This window comes from Calypte anna, unplaced genomic scaffold (genome assembly GCF_003957555.1).
Source record: "Calypte anna isolate BGI_N300 unplaced genomic scaffold, bCalAnn1_v1.p scaffold_27_arrow_ctg1, whole genome shotgun sequence".
In the NCBI taxonomy this organism is placed as follows: Eukaryota; Metazoa; Chordata; class Aves; order Apodiformes; family Trochilidae; genus Calypte; species Calypte anna.
In genome coordinates, this window is record NW_022045503.1 from 133,148 (window position 1) to 150,140 (window position 16,993).

The following is a 16,993-nucleotide window of genomic DNA, read 5'->3' on the forward strand; positions in this document are numbered from 1 at the left end:
CCGAGACCCTCCGCCCCTGTACCCCCGGCGGGGGGAGGCTGGGACCACAGGCGGGGTCTGTCGGGCCGGGCCGGCGCCCCGGGGCCCGCCAGGGGGCGCGCTACACCGGCCGTGGCCCCATGCGGTGCATCACTCCCGGCCTACAGCCGTGCTTCCGGCCGGCGCGGAGCGGTGGTTTTCTGCCCGAGGGATGGGCCCCGCCGCCCCGGTGAGTCACCTCCCCGCCCTGATTTACCCTCCCAGCCTCTCCGCACCGGGGACCTGCTGTGTGACGGCGCCTTGAGGGGGTTTGGGGGACGAGAGGAGGTCAGCGCGGGCCGGGGCGTGGCTGAGACTGCGGCGGTGTTCGGCGGGAACTGCCCTTCCCGCCCCTCGGAGCCCCCTTAGCGCTGCTTTGTCCTGCTCCGGTGGTCCCCTGGTGCCGGTGTGACCACCGTGGCTGTGTCCTCGTCCCCGCAGGTCCAGGGCACCGGCGGGAGCAGCGCCGTCAGCAAGTGTTCGGCGGCGGCATGGGGCTACACCCGGGACCGGTTCCTGCGGCTGCTGGTGGGGCGGCGGCGGCGGCGAGCCCCCCTCGTCCACCGGTGAGGAGTGTGGGGAGGGCCGGGGCGGCGGTGGCATCGCAGGCGTGGGGCTGGCGGCCGCTGTTCTCCAGGGCTGCAGAGGGCCCGGTGAGCCCTCGAGGGCGCCGTGGTGCAGGCACAGCTTGTGAAGAGGCGTTTCAGGGGCAGGGCTGGAGTGACCACCTGGCAGCTGGCTGAGCCCTAGCTCAGTTTCTGGAGTATTAGTCTAATTTTACACAGTTTACCGCCAAAGAAAACCGTATCAGGTGGAATGCTGAGTCCCTGTGAAGAATGGGGAGAATAACATGCTGGTTAAAGGGAGTGAGAGCAGCTGATAATTCTGCTGGGAGGCATAGTGAAATTAACCAAAAGAGAATGGCAAGGAAAAAGAGATAGCAGGCCCTGCCAGGCCTGGCAGAGGCTCAGTGCATTGCAGGAGTGAAAACTTAATTAATTTACATTAATTCAAAAATCAGAGAATGAATTTTTTTCCTTTGACTTCTTTTCTCTTTTCTCTCTTCACTCCCACTGCAGCTTACTGCTGTGAGTAAGAGAGTTAATGTTGTAATATAAATGGCAATAATATTGTTCTGGCACCTGATTTGGGGCAGGAACTTGGTCACCCACATTGCAGGGGGGCACCCCATCTGTCTACATTCAAACTTTTTTATCCAGTGAATGTTTGTTTCTGCAAAATGGGACAGGTCCAGCTGGGATAGCCACACGTTTTCTCTGGGATATTGACACATCAACAGAGAAATGGTGGTCAGTGCACTTACTGAATGCAAATCTGTGTTTATTCAAGCTGTAGATACGACAAGATCATCAAATGTCTCCTAGAGCAGGTCTGTAAATGTGGGGTGAATGGGTAGAAGCTGAGAGAAGGAAAGACAAGGTCAGTTTTATTAAATGTAAGGTGCCAGGCCAGAAGAAGAATGTTCCTGGCAGTTACTGCAGCTGAACCTCATTCCACAGAGGTTACTACATCCGAGCCCGTGCCGTGGATCACTGTGTTCAAGACTTCCTGCACAAGACCCAAAGCCACCCCAGGACACAGGTACCTTTTCCTTGCTGGGGGTGATGGCAGCTTCCTCTGTCTCTGTGAGAAGTCTTTTTGGCATCTTCGTGGCTCTCTTGTATGTAGCTTTGTCAGAAATACCTGGGAGGGGACAATACCTACACAAACTTCTACCTCTTGCAGTAGGCTGCCTGTTTTTTGTCATTCTACAAGTGATGATCTTGAATATTTTTCACACCAGGTCTTTTAGCGTTGTGCTAGAATTGAGTATAACATTTTTCCTAATGATTTCTCTGCAGATTGTGTCTTTAGGTGCTGGCTTTGACTCCTTATACTTCCGTCTGAAAGACGTGGGTCTTCTGCAGCACACAGTGGTGTGTGAAGTGGATTTCCCAGTCGTGGCAAGTCAAAAAGCTGCTCTGATCAAAGGCACGGAAGAATTGTCAGCTCTGGTGGGAGATACTGGAGGAGAAGCATTAGGTATGATATTTGTGGAAGTTTTTCTAGAGGCTGAACATTTAGAAGAAGCAGACAGCTTCAGACTGTAAAAAGTGAGGTACAAGGAACTATAAAGTTAGAGGTGAAAAGCATGTTAATTTTCTGAAAAAAAATTAGGACAAGTAAATCATTTGTAAGCATTGGGAGGTGACAAGGGTATGTGTGGCTGGGTTTGTCAAGGGCAGATTGATTGAATCAAACCAAGTCCATTCTGTTTGTCCTGGAAAATGTGGGATGAAAGACAATAGGGACATTGTGAGCTGCTACATTTAGACTGTAATAATCAATTTAAACACACACAGGTGGAAGACATTTACAGAGCTGGGTGCAGAGCACAAGTCCCTGGGCAGTTGAACAAGTCTTGGTGAGGAGCTCTGCCAGGAGCTTGTTCAGTTTCCTCTTGAATGCATTCACACTTTAAATATTGGCAAAGAATTCCATCCACATGAATTATCTTCAACAACAAACCCCCCCCCAACAACCCCAAAAGGCTTGAGAGTGGTTTTGTGGTTGTGAGGCAAACCATCCTAATCCTGTCCCAGCAGTGTCACTTTCTTAGCCTAACTTGAGCAGTCTGTAAATGAGAGCTCTGATGATTTGAATCTGAATTGCAGTGGTTTCTTAAAATATTCATAAAGTAAATGTGATAAAATTTTGCTGTAGTAGATGTGATGATTCCATGACAACTCTGCAGGTGAAATTTGCATTAGGAATAAAGGAGTTTTGGAGTTGCTCCTTGACACTGTCCCTTTGTGGTTCTTTGAGTAATGGAGATTTTCTTGTAAACATCTCAAGGAAATGGACTGCGAGCCTTGGGGGCTGATCTTCCTGTGTGTCCCCTTTGGATTCCACAGAGCATCTATAGTGAGAGTGTATAATTTTTTGTCTCCCAGGAGCCATTGCCTTTTCTGGAAAGGATTATAAATTACTGGGTGTGGATTTGTCAGAGCTGTCTGAGCTGGAGAAAGCTCTGGAAGAAGCTGGGATGGACAATGAAATCCCCACTCTTTTCCTGGCAGAGGTGGTGCTCACCTACCTGGAGAACAGCAGGTCAGTGGATTTACCCTCTGCTGGCTAGGGGCTGAGATGGAAAGAAGGAACTGCTTGGTGTGTATGTCACCTGGGGCTGGGAGACCTGCTGTCTTACACATCGAGTCTTAGGAATTGTCTGGAGGTCCCAAACAACTCCTTACATCCTAATTGTGACGGGGGGGATTGATGCCCACATCATACACTAAAAGGGAGGGAAAAAAGAAGAAGCCTCCAATGAGAGATTTTTAGAATATTGCTCTTTCCCTGTGAAGCCAGGCTGAGGAAGTTGGGGTTGTTCAGCCTGGAGAAGGGGAGACTCCCAGGTGACCTCAGAGCAACCTTCCAATATCTATAGATGCCTACAAGCCTGTGGTAGGGCTTTTTACACGGGGGCTTAGGGGGAGAGGACAAGGGGAAATGGTTTAAAACTTGAAGAGGGGAGATTGAGGTTGGACATTAGAAGACATTATTTCCTGTGAGGGTGCTGAGCCCCTGTCCCAGGTTGCCCAGAGAAGCTGTGGCTGCCCCATCCCTGGCAGTATCTCAGCCCAGGTTGGATGGGGCCTTGAGCAACCTGGGCTGTGAGAGGCATGTTGGGGAGGTTGGGGGTGCAGGGGCGTTCTGTGTGCAGGGGGTTAGAACTTGGATGAGCTTTAAGGTCCCTTCCAACCCAACCCATTCTATCTATGGTTGTTCTTCCCCCCTGAATTGTCTGCATTGATGGAGAAGGAGAAGTTCACAAGTCCCCAGCAGAGGGTTTTCTCCTTTCTGCATTGCCTCTGTCAGGGTGCCAGCATGATTTATGGTGTTGCAGGAAGTTCTGTGGCATATGCCACACCTTAGGTGGGCCCTCAGTGACACGATTCCTTCCCCATCCTCTGCCTGACAGGTCGGATGCTTTGGTTCAGTGGGCAGCAGAGTGTTTCTCTCAGGGCTGCTTTCTGCTTTATGAGCAGGTGCACCCAGCAGACCCCTTTGGACGGGTCATGCAGCAGCATTTCAGCCAGCTGAGCTCCCCTCTTCACTCCTTGGTTCAGTATCCCGACTGCCAGGCACAGCAGAGGCGCTTCCTTGAAAAGGTAGGTGCCTTCAGCCCTAAGGCACACCTGAAGCATGATTTCCTTGGGAAAGATTGTAACATGAAGTAGTTTTGGAGGTCATCAGCTGTGTTGGTTATAGATTGAAGCAAACAGGGCCAAGGCTGAGATGCTGCCTTCTCTAGTAGCATGACTAGTCATTTGAAGGTACTTCCAACCATTTTGCAGCCTGCTTTCTGGTCTGGGACTAAGGCAAGATGGGTTCCTCTGAGAGTTTTGTTATAATAAATTGAGGTCTTAAGCTACAGGATCTATCCTCACCAAATTCTGGGCTGCTGTTGTTCCAGCTAGACATCCATAAAGGCTCATGCAGGTGTTTAATCTATGGTCTTTGTTTTCTTGTGGGGACTGAGTCTCTCTCTTCTCTTGCCTAGAGAAGTTGTGGATACCTCTTCCCTGGAAGTGTTCAAGGCCACATTGGATGAGGCCTTGAGCAACCTTATCTAGATGAGAGGCAGGGGCCCATGGCAGGGAGGTTGGAGGAGGTGATCTCTGAGGTTCCTTCCAACCTAAGGCATTATGTAATGATGATTCTCTCCTTCCAGAGGAAATGATTTTAAGGGGTTTCTGTTTCAGGGGTGGACTGAGTGCAGTGTCATGGATATGAATGAGTTTTTTAGCTGTTGTATTCCAGAAGATGAGCAGCAAAGAGTGCAGGTTCTGGAGCCTTTTGATGAATATGAGGTAACACTGAACACCAGTATCTTTGGTTTGATGAGCTGCTGAGGCACAGGTGCTCATGTGCGCAGAAAGGATCTTGACTTTGTTAATGCAGAGCCCTTGGGAAGTGCCATATGAAGTCTGGGGAAGGTAGCATTGAAAGATGTTCTTTGGTGTTAGAAAAGCTTCTTGTTCCTTCCTCAGCAAGTGGTCACCCAGGGTGACAGGTAGCAGAACAAACTGGCTGGTATAGGTGTAAATGTTTGCATGGATTCAAGGGGCAATTATTTTAATGAAAGAGAAATCCATTGGGGATTACTGAATACAGAAAAATAACACCTGATGTGAGGTTCCTGGGAGCATTTCTGGGAGAAGGGGATACTTCATGTGAACTGTGTTTCTACCTAGAAAGGTTGAGCTAAGTGATCCTTGAGGTCCTTGAGGCATTGTATGATTTCATGATTGTAGATGCACTGGTCCCTCCCTCTTGCATTTCTGTTGGCTATTACTCTTTGTCATTGTTAGATACATGTTCCTCGTTTCAGATATTGACACTGGATGGGATAATGGATGAGAAATTAATCAAGGTTTCTTCAAAGCACATCTTCCATGCTTAGAAAATCATTGAGCTGCCTGTCTTTGAAGGCTGGGGTGGGGAAGGTAGTTACACACTTGCTATTTCTCAGATGCAGCTTGTCTTCTGATTTTGGCCACTGCTGGCAGAGGTGCTAGGCTAGGTTGGTCATTGATTTGATCACTGTGGCCATTTTGAGGGGGATTGTTTTTTGGTTTTAGGTGTGGTTTTTTTTTTTTTTTTTTCTGTTTTGTTTTCTTTTCTTTGGGTTTGCTACAGGAATGGCATCTGAAATGCTCTCATTACTTTGTCCTGACTGCATCAAAAGGGATGGAACCTCCCTGGACTCCATTATCATCCAGTATGACAGGTACATACTGACTAGTTCCTCTGGCATTTTTTTTATCTAATGCAGGCTTCTTTGAGAGATTTTAGGAGACCATAATACCCTGGAAGGAACAGATGGGATGCTACCGTCTGAGTAGTTTTCTCCATCTTTGTATCAGAGGTTCTGCTTCTAATCTGTGTGGTGCTTGTTCAGGTGGGAGAAAAGTGAGGAAGAACCAAGACCAACACCATGTTTCCATGATAAAAAGCAGTAGCAGTTCAAGAAATTCCCACTTTTGGGTGCTTTCTCCCTTTTCAAAGGTCAAAGCAAGTTATTTTTAACCCACTTCACATCACTAGCCTTGTTCACAACACAACAGAGAGTACTGTTTGCAATTGAAAGTCAAAGTTCTAGGGAGCTGTAAAAGCATCTGGAAGAGGATAAAGTGAGATGGCATTCCTTAAACCAGAAAGTTTGCTGAATGTGTTGTGTTGTGTCTTGATTAGATCTGAAAACATGTAGTAAAATTAAAACTAAATTAACATGGATGTGTTTAAAGAAAACCTTGGAGGCTCCTAAACACATAGGATCTATCCTTAAATTAAAATAAAACTGACATTTTCTCAATTGACATTAAGACAGTTAAGGCACTTCATTAGAGAGAGGAATGGGGTCCTTCTGCTCCTGTCTGTAGTATATTCAAAACTGATAGCCAGAACATTTACTGGGAACGGAAAAAAATACGTCTCGAATACCAGTATGTGCCCCCAGCTATGCTCTCAGATAGATCTGGGTCCCTATTCAAGAGTCTGTAGGTACTAAACCTTTCAAACATTGTGGTAAGTAGTTTTGAAACGAAAGAAAAAAAACATTCTTAAAAGGTCCATCTGTAGTAAGACATTTACGCCCAAGAAGATGATTATTTTAACTTCATCAAACATTAGAAATCGGGGTCTTTTACCAAACAGTATTCAGTACAGGCAATTTTTATGAGTTTGGCACACAGCAAATAGACTAATGTCTGCTTCTCCACTTCATCATTTTTTATAACGCAAGAATAAGGGGCTCTTGATTAATATGAAGATTGTGCACATTTAAAACTGATTAAAAGAAAATGATTTTTACAGTGCATAGATGAGTCCTGTGTTGAAAGCTGTCTTCATGCTAAAGAATGTAGTATTTAGAAGATATTTAGATAACTGAAACCATTAGTTTTAGTAATGGTCCAAGTAGGACCATTAGAATTAACAGAGGTTATTTGTCATTATATAAAACTTTATTTCTAAATAAATATTTAATAATATTTCTTCTTTTGTGAAGGTAGGATCCAAATCCAGCAAGAAACTGAAATCCAGCTTCCAGGCACTTAATCCTTTCTCTGCTGTTCTTGGCTATTTCAGTAGCCAAAAACTTTTTACCAGAGAAGTGGCCCTTGGGCTAGTGTTGCAGTGATTCCTATCCTGCTGCAGCAGTGTAGGATACTATGGTCTCTACACCCACCCCATCAAAGCAGTCTCAGAGCTGTGTCAGGAGCTGAGGGAGCAGTGGACAGAAACTGAAGTCATTTAAACTGTTACAAGTTGATTGTCTGCATGCTCTGCCACCACGGTTGTTTCTTCTTGAGAAGCTGGGCAGACTTGCTTTGACCTCCCATTTAAAATGTAGTCCTTGGTTCTTGTTTGTACAGAAGTTCTGTGGTTGTTTTTGGCTTGCAGCTCCTGATGGTGATGGTCCTGTCAGAAGGACTGGGAGCATCACTGCTGCTGCCTGCGCAGCCCCCTCTGGAACCCTGGGCCTGAGGCGTTACGGTCACCGCTCTGTTCTTCTCAAACCCAACGTGATCCTCACCACTGGAGGCTTTGGAGAGCAGGATGGGCAGCACTGCCGGCTGAGAAGCTTCCATGTGCTGGTCAAGCAGGCAGGCCACTGGAAAGGGAGCTGCTTGAAAAAGGAAAATCTGGATGGAAGATGGGGTGAGATCCCATACTGATGGCAAGGAAGATGTTTCTGTGTTAACAACAAAATATGTTGAGTGGAAAAGTGATATCATAGCACAATAATGCTGGCATTCAAAGAGATCTGAAGGTTGTGAATAATAAGTGCCAGGTCCTGCACTTGGGCCCAAAAACCCCAGGCAAAACTCCAGGCTTGGGGCAGAACAGCTGGAAATTTCCTCAGGGGAAAAAGGACCTGGGGGTGTTGGTTGACAGTCAGCTGAGCAATGAGCCCGCGTGTGCCAGGGTGGCCAAGAAGGCCACCATCGTCCTGGCTTGTGTCAGCACTGGTGTGGCCAGCAAGAGCAGGGCAGGGATCATCCCCCTCTGATGAGCACTTCTGAGACCCCATCTCAAATCCTGGTGTCTGTTCTGGGCCTCTCAGGGCAAGAAGGACATTGAGGGGCTGGAGCATGTCCAGAGAAGGGGAAGGGTCTGTAGTAAGGAGAAGGGGCTGCAGAACTTCTGAGTAGTGGCTGAGGAAGCTGGGGGTGTTGATCCTGGAGCAGAGGAGGCTGAGGGGAGACCTTCTGGCTTTCTGCAATCCCTGAGAGGAGGTTGAAGCCAGGGGGGGCCAAGCTCTGCTCCCAAGGAACAAGGGATGGGATAAGAGGAACAGCCTCAATTGTGCCAGGGGAGGTTTAAGTTGGAGCTGGAGAACAATTTCTCCCTGGAAAGGGTTGTCAGGGCCTGGCCCAGGCTGCCCAGGGCAAGGTTGGAGTCCCTATCATCCCTGGAGGGGTTTCAGAGCCCTGGAGATGTGGGGATGAGTGACATGGGTTAGTGGTGGCCTGGGCAGTGCTGGGGTGACGGTTGGACTGGATGATCTTAAGAGTCTTCCACAACCAAAATGATTCTGTAAATTTCCTGGGAAAAGATCAGTTTGAGCCCTGATGTTTTGTGTCTGTGCAGGTGCACGTTTGTACCATACCCTGTCATGTCTCTCAGACAGCCTGGCCCTGGTGGTAGGAGGGCGAACATCCCCATCAAGTGCAGGTTTGGGAATGTTGTGGCTGAAGTTTCCTGAAACCTGTAGTACCTCAGACCCAGGTGACATTACAGTGGAGCTCGTAAGTCTGCAGCCTGCTGCTGAGCCAGGTGCTTTGCGTTGGAGACACAGTACAACTGAAGTAACCTTCAAAGGTAAAATACCTGGAAAGAGTGGAAATGGATGTAGGTGTGCAAAGGGGTACAAATCCCAGAATAGATGCGGCAGCTCTGTGTAGACAGTGAGGTTTAAAAGGCAAATTCTGATGATCTAGCCTTACTTTTTACATAGTACAAGCTATACAGTTAATATTGGTGCTCTCTGTTCCTTTCTCAGGGCATACCCTATTGTTACCTTGTTATAATAACTTTTAATACAGGCGAGCTGTGGTCTGAATTTTTTAGATGCAGGGCAGGAATAAAAAATATATATGACTATATAGTGCCAAAAGAACTCATAATACAGTTTTGAAAGTGCTGTATTATGCACTTGCAGCAGTTTGGTTGGCTCACCTCTTACAAACACACCTACCCACACATGAAAAAGACTCATTTTCAGCTACTCCTGTGTAGCAGGAGGTGTAGGACATGGCCATACAGGCACAATGACCTGTTGACATGTCACTGGACCTTTTAATCCTTTAATCCCTCTGTCTTCCTGTGTTTGTACATCCCACCTAAATGCATCCTTTTTCCCACCTCTGTTCCTGTCCTGAGCATCTTACTGCAAGCCCCAAATGTTCTTCCCATGCATCTCCCAGTGTGCCCCATACCCCTGGTAAGCATCCCCTCAAATGTGCTCCAGAGGGTTCCTCCTGTCCACTTACTTTGGTGGGTTTCACAGCTAACCCTAACGGGGCTGGGTCTCTGGGTCAGCCCTGGGTGGGACTGGGACAGATTGTCAGATCCTGTAAGGGTGAACATAGGGTCCTCTTGCCTGCACACCTGCCACTGCCTCTCTGTGCTTGAGCCTTTTACAGGTTGATTGCTCTCCTGGGATGGAGTGGTTCTCTCTACTTCGAGTCCCACCCCCTGCATGGGCTGGGACATCTCCCATCAGACCAGGTTTCTCTAAGCCCCATTCAATCTGGCCTTCAACACTTCCAGCCATGGGGCATCCACAGCTTCTCTGGGCAACCTGCTTCAGTGTCTTACCAATTTATTGTAAAGAATTTCCTCCTTATATCTATGTCACGGTTTAACACTGGCCCGGCAATTAAACCGAATAACAGACGCTCTCTATTAATCTCTCTCTCCTCCTTGATAAAGAAAGGAGAGAGAATAAGGGAGAGAGACTTATGGGTTGGAAACTAAACTACACAACTTTAATGAAAACAGTAATGATAAATAGGAAAAATTACTAAATATATACAAATATACAGGAAAATGGATACCTCATTCCTCCCCCCTTTTCCCCAATAACTCTCACGTCCCCACTGAGGCTGCAGGGCAGCCCTGGGAAAGTCCAGGTTGGACTCCTGGAGTCAGCAGCAGTCGGGAACTGGAGGCAGGAACACACAGATTCAGGCTGGCATGGGTCAGGAGCACAGGCAGATAAACGGACGGAATCCTTCCAGGATGCTGGGTGAAGGAAGGGAAGCAGGAAAGGCAGGAAGGACAGGCAGCCAGAAGCTGGAAGCAGGAAATCATGGCTTGGTCCTCATGATCCCTCAAATTTATACTGAGGATGATGTATATGGGATGGAATACTTGGTTTGGTCAATTCTGGCATCTGTCTTGTCTGTTCCTCCCCAAAGGAGGGCTCAGGTGGGACCTCTTTACTCCTTCTGGAGGATAAAGGTTTTCCTCAGAGCTGAGCAGTGTCCTTGGCTCTGCATACCAGTCTCTAGCAGTAACTATAAACATCAAGTGTTATCAGTTCTAGAAGCACACACTGTCTGAGAAACTTGCTGTTAATTTCAGCAAGTGCAACTGCTTAAAGAGACTCAGCTAAAAGCAAAAGTACAAGACAGAAAATCACCTTTATCCTGGCCCAAACCAGGACAATCTAATGTAAATCTTCCCTGTTTTAGTTTAAACCCCTGGTTCTGCCACTACAGGCCCTTGTAAAAAGTTTCAGTCTGCAGCAAGATCCCTCTGAAGCCTTCTCCAGGCTAAACAGTTCTAGTGGTGGGATTTCTAGGCTGTGTGTGCATGTTGCCAGTTCATATCTAATTTTCCATCTACCAGTATCATCTACTTAAGTCCTCTTCCATGGGGTTGCTCTCACATTCCTTCATCCCCCAGTCTGTGCTGATACGAGGGATTGTCCCAACCCAGGTGCACTTGGCCTTGTTGAACTGCATATTGGCCTATTTCTCAAGCCTGTCAGTAGAAAGGAAATTAAGGGATCTGTTCTTGACACTCAAAAGGTGATAATTTCCTGTTTCATGTCCCCCCTAACCCCCAGTGTTAAGTACAATTTAAACCTAGAGACGTAATCTGTTCTGGAAAACAGATTCCTTGAGATCACTCATGTCTAAAGTTATTCATGCTTGGGTCACACTAGCAAGAAATTTCAGAACTGCCACTCAGAAGGGTAATATTTTAATTGTGGAGCAGCGTCCCTCATTCTTTGCCTCAGAGAAGTGCCTCCGAAGGGATTTTACTCTTTTGGCAGCAACTGGCACATGATCAGTAGTTCTGAATAGGTCTAGAGTCACGCCCTGCAAGGCTAGGATGAAGCCTTGTCTATGCAAAGATATTGACTGTACGGGACAAAAACTTCAGCAAAAACTTCAGCAGTTGTTAGAACTTGGTGTGGGACTTAGTGGAATGCAGGAGGTGGAGGCTGTTCTTTGTGAAGCTGTTTCATTCTCCACTGGCTGTCAGGGAGCTACTGCAGGGGCACATTGGGGGAACTGTTACCAGTGAGTCTAGTCTGGAGCAGGCTTTGAGTCTGTGGAGCAGTGCTGAACACCAAAAAGTACAGCCTTCCATTCTAAATTTTATATCAGGGAAGCAAATGCCTAAATGTGTGAAGAAAATCTTATAAATAATACATTGGGGTTTTTTGTCTTTGTTTTATCTAATTTTTGCCTTGACTGTGTGTTGTAGCTGCAGTTGGTGTCCAACACTTGTGTGATATGTGCAGTCCTCTTTGAAGGAGGGAGCTGGCAGGGCACAGTACAGTCATCACACATCCTTGGCATCTGCCCCAGGACTTCTACACCTCTTGCACCTCCCTCTTGAGGCTTCTCTGGATAATGTCCTGCACATTTAAATTACCCTTTTCTCCTTTTTGTATGAACAAATGCACATTCCTTTTGTCTGGTGAGGATTTGTCTGCTTTCCAGAATAGATGCTATGATGCTATTATCATTTAAGGTTTACTAGTTTTATTAGTTATACAGGTGTAATCTTTCAAGTGCCAGAGTTTTCATTCCAAGTCTGTTAAGCATAATAAGAATCATGTTTTCTCCTTTTGGCTTTGAGACTAGAGTGTGATTTCCATTCAGACACTGCGTAATGTAAGTGGATGGTGGGGCCTGCATCACCACAAGCATGGAGACTACAGCTTTTTAGTAAAAATATTTAATACTGTGTATCTTAGAAAAGATCTAAATACAAGAGTAATCCCTGTATCTATTGTATAATACTTTGCAATTGTTCTTCAGGTTGCAAGATGTTTTCATGTCAATAGTGTATAAAAGTTCTGCCTGAACGCATTAATTTCTGTCTTTGGTCAGCTTCCCTTCTATGCAAAGAGAAAGATCTGCTTTTGTGACACAGCAAATCCTAACTTCTATTTTCACCTGGTTGTCTGTTTCTGTAGGTGAGAACTACCTGTTCCTGTATGGTGGCCGCTCTGCTGAGGAGCCTGTGCTGGGGGATTGGTGCTTCCTGCACACCCCAGATCTTTCCTGCACTGTGGTAAGTACTTGGGGAGTAGAAAAGCAGGTGTTGTGAGGATTTGCTATTGACCACCCAGCCAGGATGACAGCTGTGAATTCTATAAGGAGCTGAGGGATGTATCAGCTGCTCTTGTGCTTATGGGTGATTTTATCTTCTTGGATGTCAACTGTGAACATCATAGAGTGGACACAAACTGGCCCAGGAAATTCCTGGAGCACAGTGAAGATACTTTGTGCAGTTACCAAAGGAGCTAGAGAAGGTGGCTCCCCAGATTTGTTGCTCATAAATAGCAAAGAACTCCTTGGTTAAAGAGTTGTTTGTTGGCTGTCTTGGTCACAGTGATTGTGAAGTAGTTGAGTTTCACATTGTTGGTGACAGGAGAAGAGCAAAACTTTGGTACTGGATGTATGGACTTCAAGCTACTGCAGAAATAGTCATTAAGGTTCCCTGGGAATATGCTTCTGAAGGTACTGAGGTCTGTCAATGCTGGTCACTTTTTAAAAGCTGGCTCTTGAGAGCACAGGAGTAGGAAATTACAAAGCGTCAGGAGTTAAGCAAGCAGGGAAGCAGGGCCTGAATGGTGTGCTCAGGTATGTAACCAGGATTGTTAACCAACAGGACACATGAACTGGTCATTCTGTTCTCTTCTGTGCTCTTAATCTCAGCAGGACCCTTGTAAAATACCCAAAGCTGATTTCTGAGAAAAAGAGGTGGACAGGATGCAATCCCTATAAAGGTACTCAACTAGAGTGACCAGACCACATACTTTACAGGAGAGGATTTGGAAAGACCTGTAGTTACTGAATCTGGAGATTTAAGATAAAAATGTGTCTTCAGACTTGTAAAACTCAGCTGCAGAGAGGACAGACAAATTATTCTCCATATTTACTTTGGGGTAATACAACAATCTATAGAACCTTCACTAAGAACTAAGAAACTTGACTAAGATACTAAGAAAAGCTATAAAGTATGAAGATAGTAAAGTGCTGCAGTAGGCTGCCTAAAGAAGTAGGAAATTCTTGTCACTGAAGACTTTGAGAAACTTAAATATTTAACTGCCTCTCTGGGTGATACAGCTGAATTCACTTAAGGAAAAAGGGATGGAGCAGATGGCCTCTGAAATTTCCTCCACAGAGGAAATTTTTTCCTATGATAGTCCTTTGAACTCCTCATTTTGCGTTTTTTCCTTCAGTGCTTGTAGTAGAAGTTTTCTTTCTGCATAGTAGTACTCCAGTCCAGCATTTTGTCTTGCTCTGTGGTTTGAGACATGGAACACCTGCTTTGCTGGTCCTGCATTAGTCTGTGTGCTTGTAAACTTGTAAACTTGTGGTTCTCAAGTGTATGTCTTGAACAGAAAGCAAACAGGCAAGAAAGCAAATGCAGTTGCCCCTAATAAATGTGTAGAAATAAAACCCTCTAAAGACTGAACAATATTAAATATACTGAGGTCTGGAGAAGTATTTGAGGTAGTGCAAATGGAAACATTTCATCTTAGCCATCCCTAGAGGAACATGTGTAGGTTGGGTTCCCCATCATGCTTTCTCTGTTCCTCTTCAGTAACTGTTCTATTGTGTGGCAGGAAAAACATGACATCCCACAGGATGTACAACAGGAAGAGATCATTTAAGAGCCTGGACACAAAGAAGACATTTAGGTTGGCAAACTTCAGCCTTGAGCTTATGTTTTCCTAGATTCCTGTTGAGGGTGCGGTGCCAGAACACCGTCACTCCCACAGTGCCTGTAGCTGGGAAGGAGGAGTGCTAATTGCAGGAGGTCTGGGAGCAGCTGAGCAGCCCTTGGGTTCAGTTCTCTTTCTGAGGAAGCATGAAGATGGCTTTCAGTGGCAGACAGTAGAGACTCGCCCTCCACTCATCCCAAGGTAAGCAGAAGGCATTCAGCAGTGAACCTTTGGCCCATCTCTACCCACCTCCTACTAATTAATTCAGCCTTAATTTTGACTTCACAGGTATTCACACACTGCACATGTGCATGATGGAAAGCTCCTGCTTGTTGGTGGAGTGTGGCTTTACTCATCCTGTGTGCCAGGCATCACCATCATTGACTTAGAGACTGGGCTTTGCTCAGACTATACCATTAATGTGGTAAGAACTGGAATTTTTTCTTTCAGGGTAAACAGGGTTATGAGAGGGAACCTGGTAACTTGGGGGCTGTTCCCTGACACAGAGCAGGGAGTGCAAAGTAACCAAATATGTGAGGGGAATAAACCTTCCCTGTTTCATGCAGAATCTACTTTTGAAGTGCTTTTACCAGCTCAGAGAACACAGCAGTGTTAAGATAGGAGGGAGAGTTTGAATGCAGAAGACTGGAGGGTGTGGAGCTGCTCTGTTCCAGAGAGGGAGCACAACTGAGATGGCCACAAGCAGAATAATTTCAGAATGTCTATGGAAGAGGAGAATCAGAGCCTCAGTTGTCTTTACTATGGTCCATGGTTTCATTTAATTAAAAACTTCATGGTGGAAATTGCTGTGTGTTGTTACTGCTGCCTGAGGTATTCCTGTCCTTTCAGTACTTAAAAGAGGCCTGCTTGTAGTGGTAGGGTGATGGTTTTAAACTAAAAGGAGACAGTTTCAGGCTAGACATAAGGAAGGCATTTTTACAATGAGGGTGGGGAAACACTGGCCCAGGTGTCCAGAGAGGTGGTAGATGTCCCATCCCTGGACATGTTCAGGGTCAGGCTGGGTGGAGCTCTGAGCAACCTGGTTTACTGGAAGGTGTCCCTACCCATTGCAGGGAGGGTTGGACCAGATCTTTGAGAGTCTCTTCAAAACCTAAACCATTCTATGATTCCATGAGATAAATAAAAACTTGTCAAGAAGTTATCTCTTACATAAAGAAACAAATAGCTTTAGAGATGCATGGATATGGTTTCTGTCCTTGGTGAATCTGGAATTTGTGACTGGTCTGTTCCAGCATTGTCCTGGGAGCATAAGCATGAACTATGCTTAAATGTAGTTCAGTTTTTTCTTACCTCTCTCTAGCAAAAGCCGTAAGTGATCTACTAGCCTTCAGACAGAATCAGATTCCTGTGTTGGACAGCAGTGAGGATGGGCACAGTGATAATAAAGTTGTATCTAAAGGAATATTTTATTCTTTTGTTATTTGAAAGTATGTTTTTATTTACATTGAGTAAGGATGCAGATGGATTGGTGACTGTCTTTGCTTGTGAGCTGTCTGCTTTGACTCAGGCAAACCTCTGTTGGCTCTTGGACCTACTAGTACTATGCTAAAGGATTGCTCGCACTGACTGTGCTCTGTGTGTTGACTGGTTCCAGGCTTGGTAAGTCTGGAATTGTCAGTGATTTTCAGTGCAGTACTGAGTACTGTTGGTATGTCTGCTTTGATACATGTGTTGGAAGGTGGTAGCACCAAAACCACTAGCTGTCAGCTTTCTCTGTGCTTGAAACAGCTATGGAATGGTTAATCATGGGGAGATACATCTTTCTTAATTACTGTCCCTTAACCATTCTCCAAGAATGTAGATGGAGATGTGCCTTCATGAAAGTTACTTTCTGTACTGAGTGTTTTACAAGGGGAGCCTCTCCAATCTATTCTCTTCTGATCCCAATAACCCCAGCAATAACGGAACTGCCTGCACAGCAGTTCTATTACTGCTCCAGTCAGTTACCTGCTAGAAGCGTGTCTGCAAAGGTTCACTTTCTCGAGCTTTCAGATGGTGGAAGAGCTTCTCAGCAGATTGACAGATAGATGGGTTCTCAATCAGATGTTTCTTGGACTTCAGATGTACAACTCTAGGCTGTCTGTAATGAAGAGGGCATGATTGATATGTCTTCTGATTATTCCTTCTGATATAAGAAGTAGGAGACACCAAAAGAAGCTGTCAGGCAATATGCTTCAAAAGACTGTTTCACGTGAAGCATAGGTAAGCTCTGAAACTCCTTACCATGGGATATGAATGCTGTTACATGGATTCAAAAAGTGACTGTGTTCTTGGAAGGAAAAAGATTCAGGGAATAGAAAGACATTCTCTTCCATCAAAAATAACTGAACTGCAAGTTGTTGAATGGGTGGAGTATGCTAGAGGAGTGTGTCATGCCTTCCTTGTTGCCATGTTCTCCAGTGATCTATTTTTGCCCACATTTTTGAGTGGTATAGTGGACCAAATGGTCCTAGATGGGACCCAGCATGCCTGTGCTTAACTTTCTAATGAAGGTGCTGTATGGAAGATCTCTACAGCATTGTATGAGGTTCTTGAAGTCCTGTGTGTTCAAAATCTCCCTCCCTTTTTTTTAGGAGCATCTGGAGTGGCCACTAATGCTACATAACCATAGTAGTGTCTTTCTGCATGATGAGAAGGAGCTGTTGCTTATCGGCGGTGGTGGGAACTGCTTCTCCTTTGGGACACACC

General features: G+C 45.8%; 1 protein-coding gene across 1 annotated transcript; it reads left to right on the forward strand.

Annotated features, from left to right (window-relative positions):
• Positions 1–130: 130 nt before the first annotated feature.
• Positions 131–16,989, forward strand: LCMT2 (leucine carboxyl methyltransferase 2; the record flags this gene model as incomplete). Its single annotated transcript, XM_030468732.1, has 14 exons — positions 131–208; positions 460–584; positions 1,539–1,620; positions 1,881–2,061; positions 2,973–3,129; positions 4,001–4,190; positions 4,785–4,892; positions 5,722–5,812; positions 7,486–7,743; positions 8,677–8,907; positions 12,527–12,624; positions 14,298–14,485; positions 14,573–14,708; positions 16,879–16,989. Coding segments are annotated over exons 1-14 (1,974 nt in total), but the record flags the coding sequence as incomplete, so codon positions are not given.
• Between the last annotated feature and the right edge of the window lie 4 nt (positions 16,990–16,993).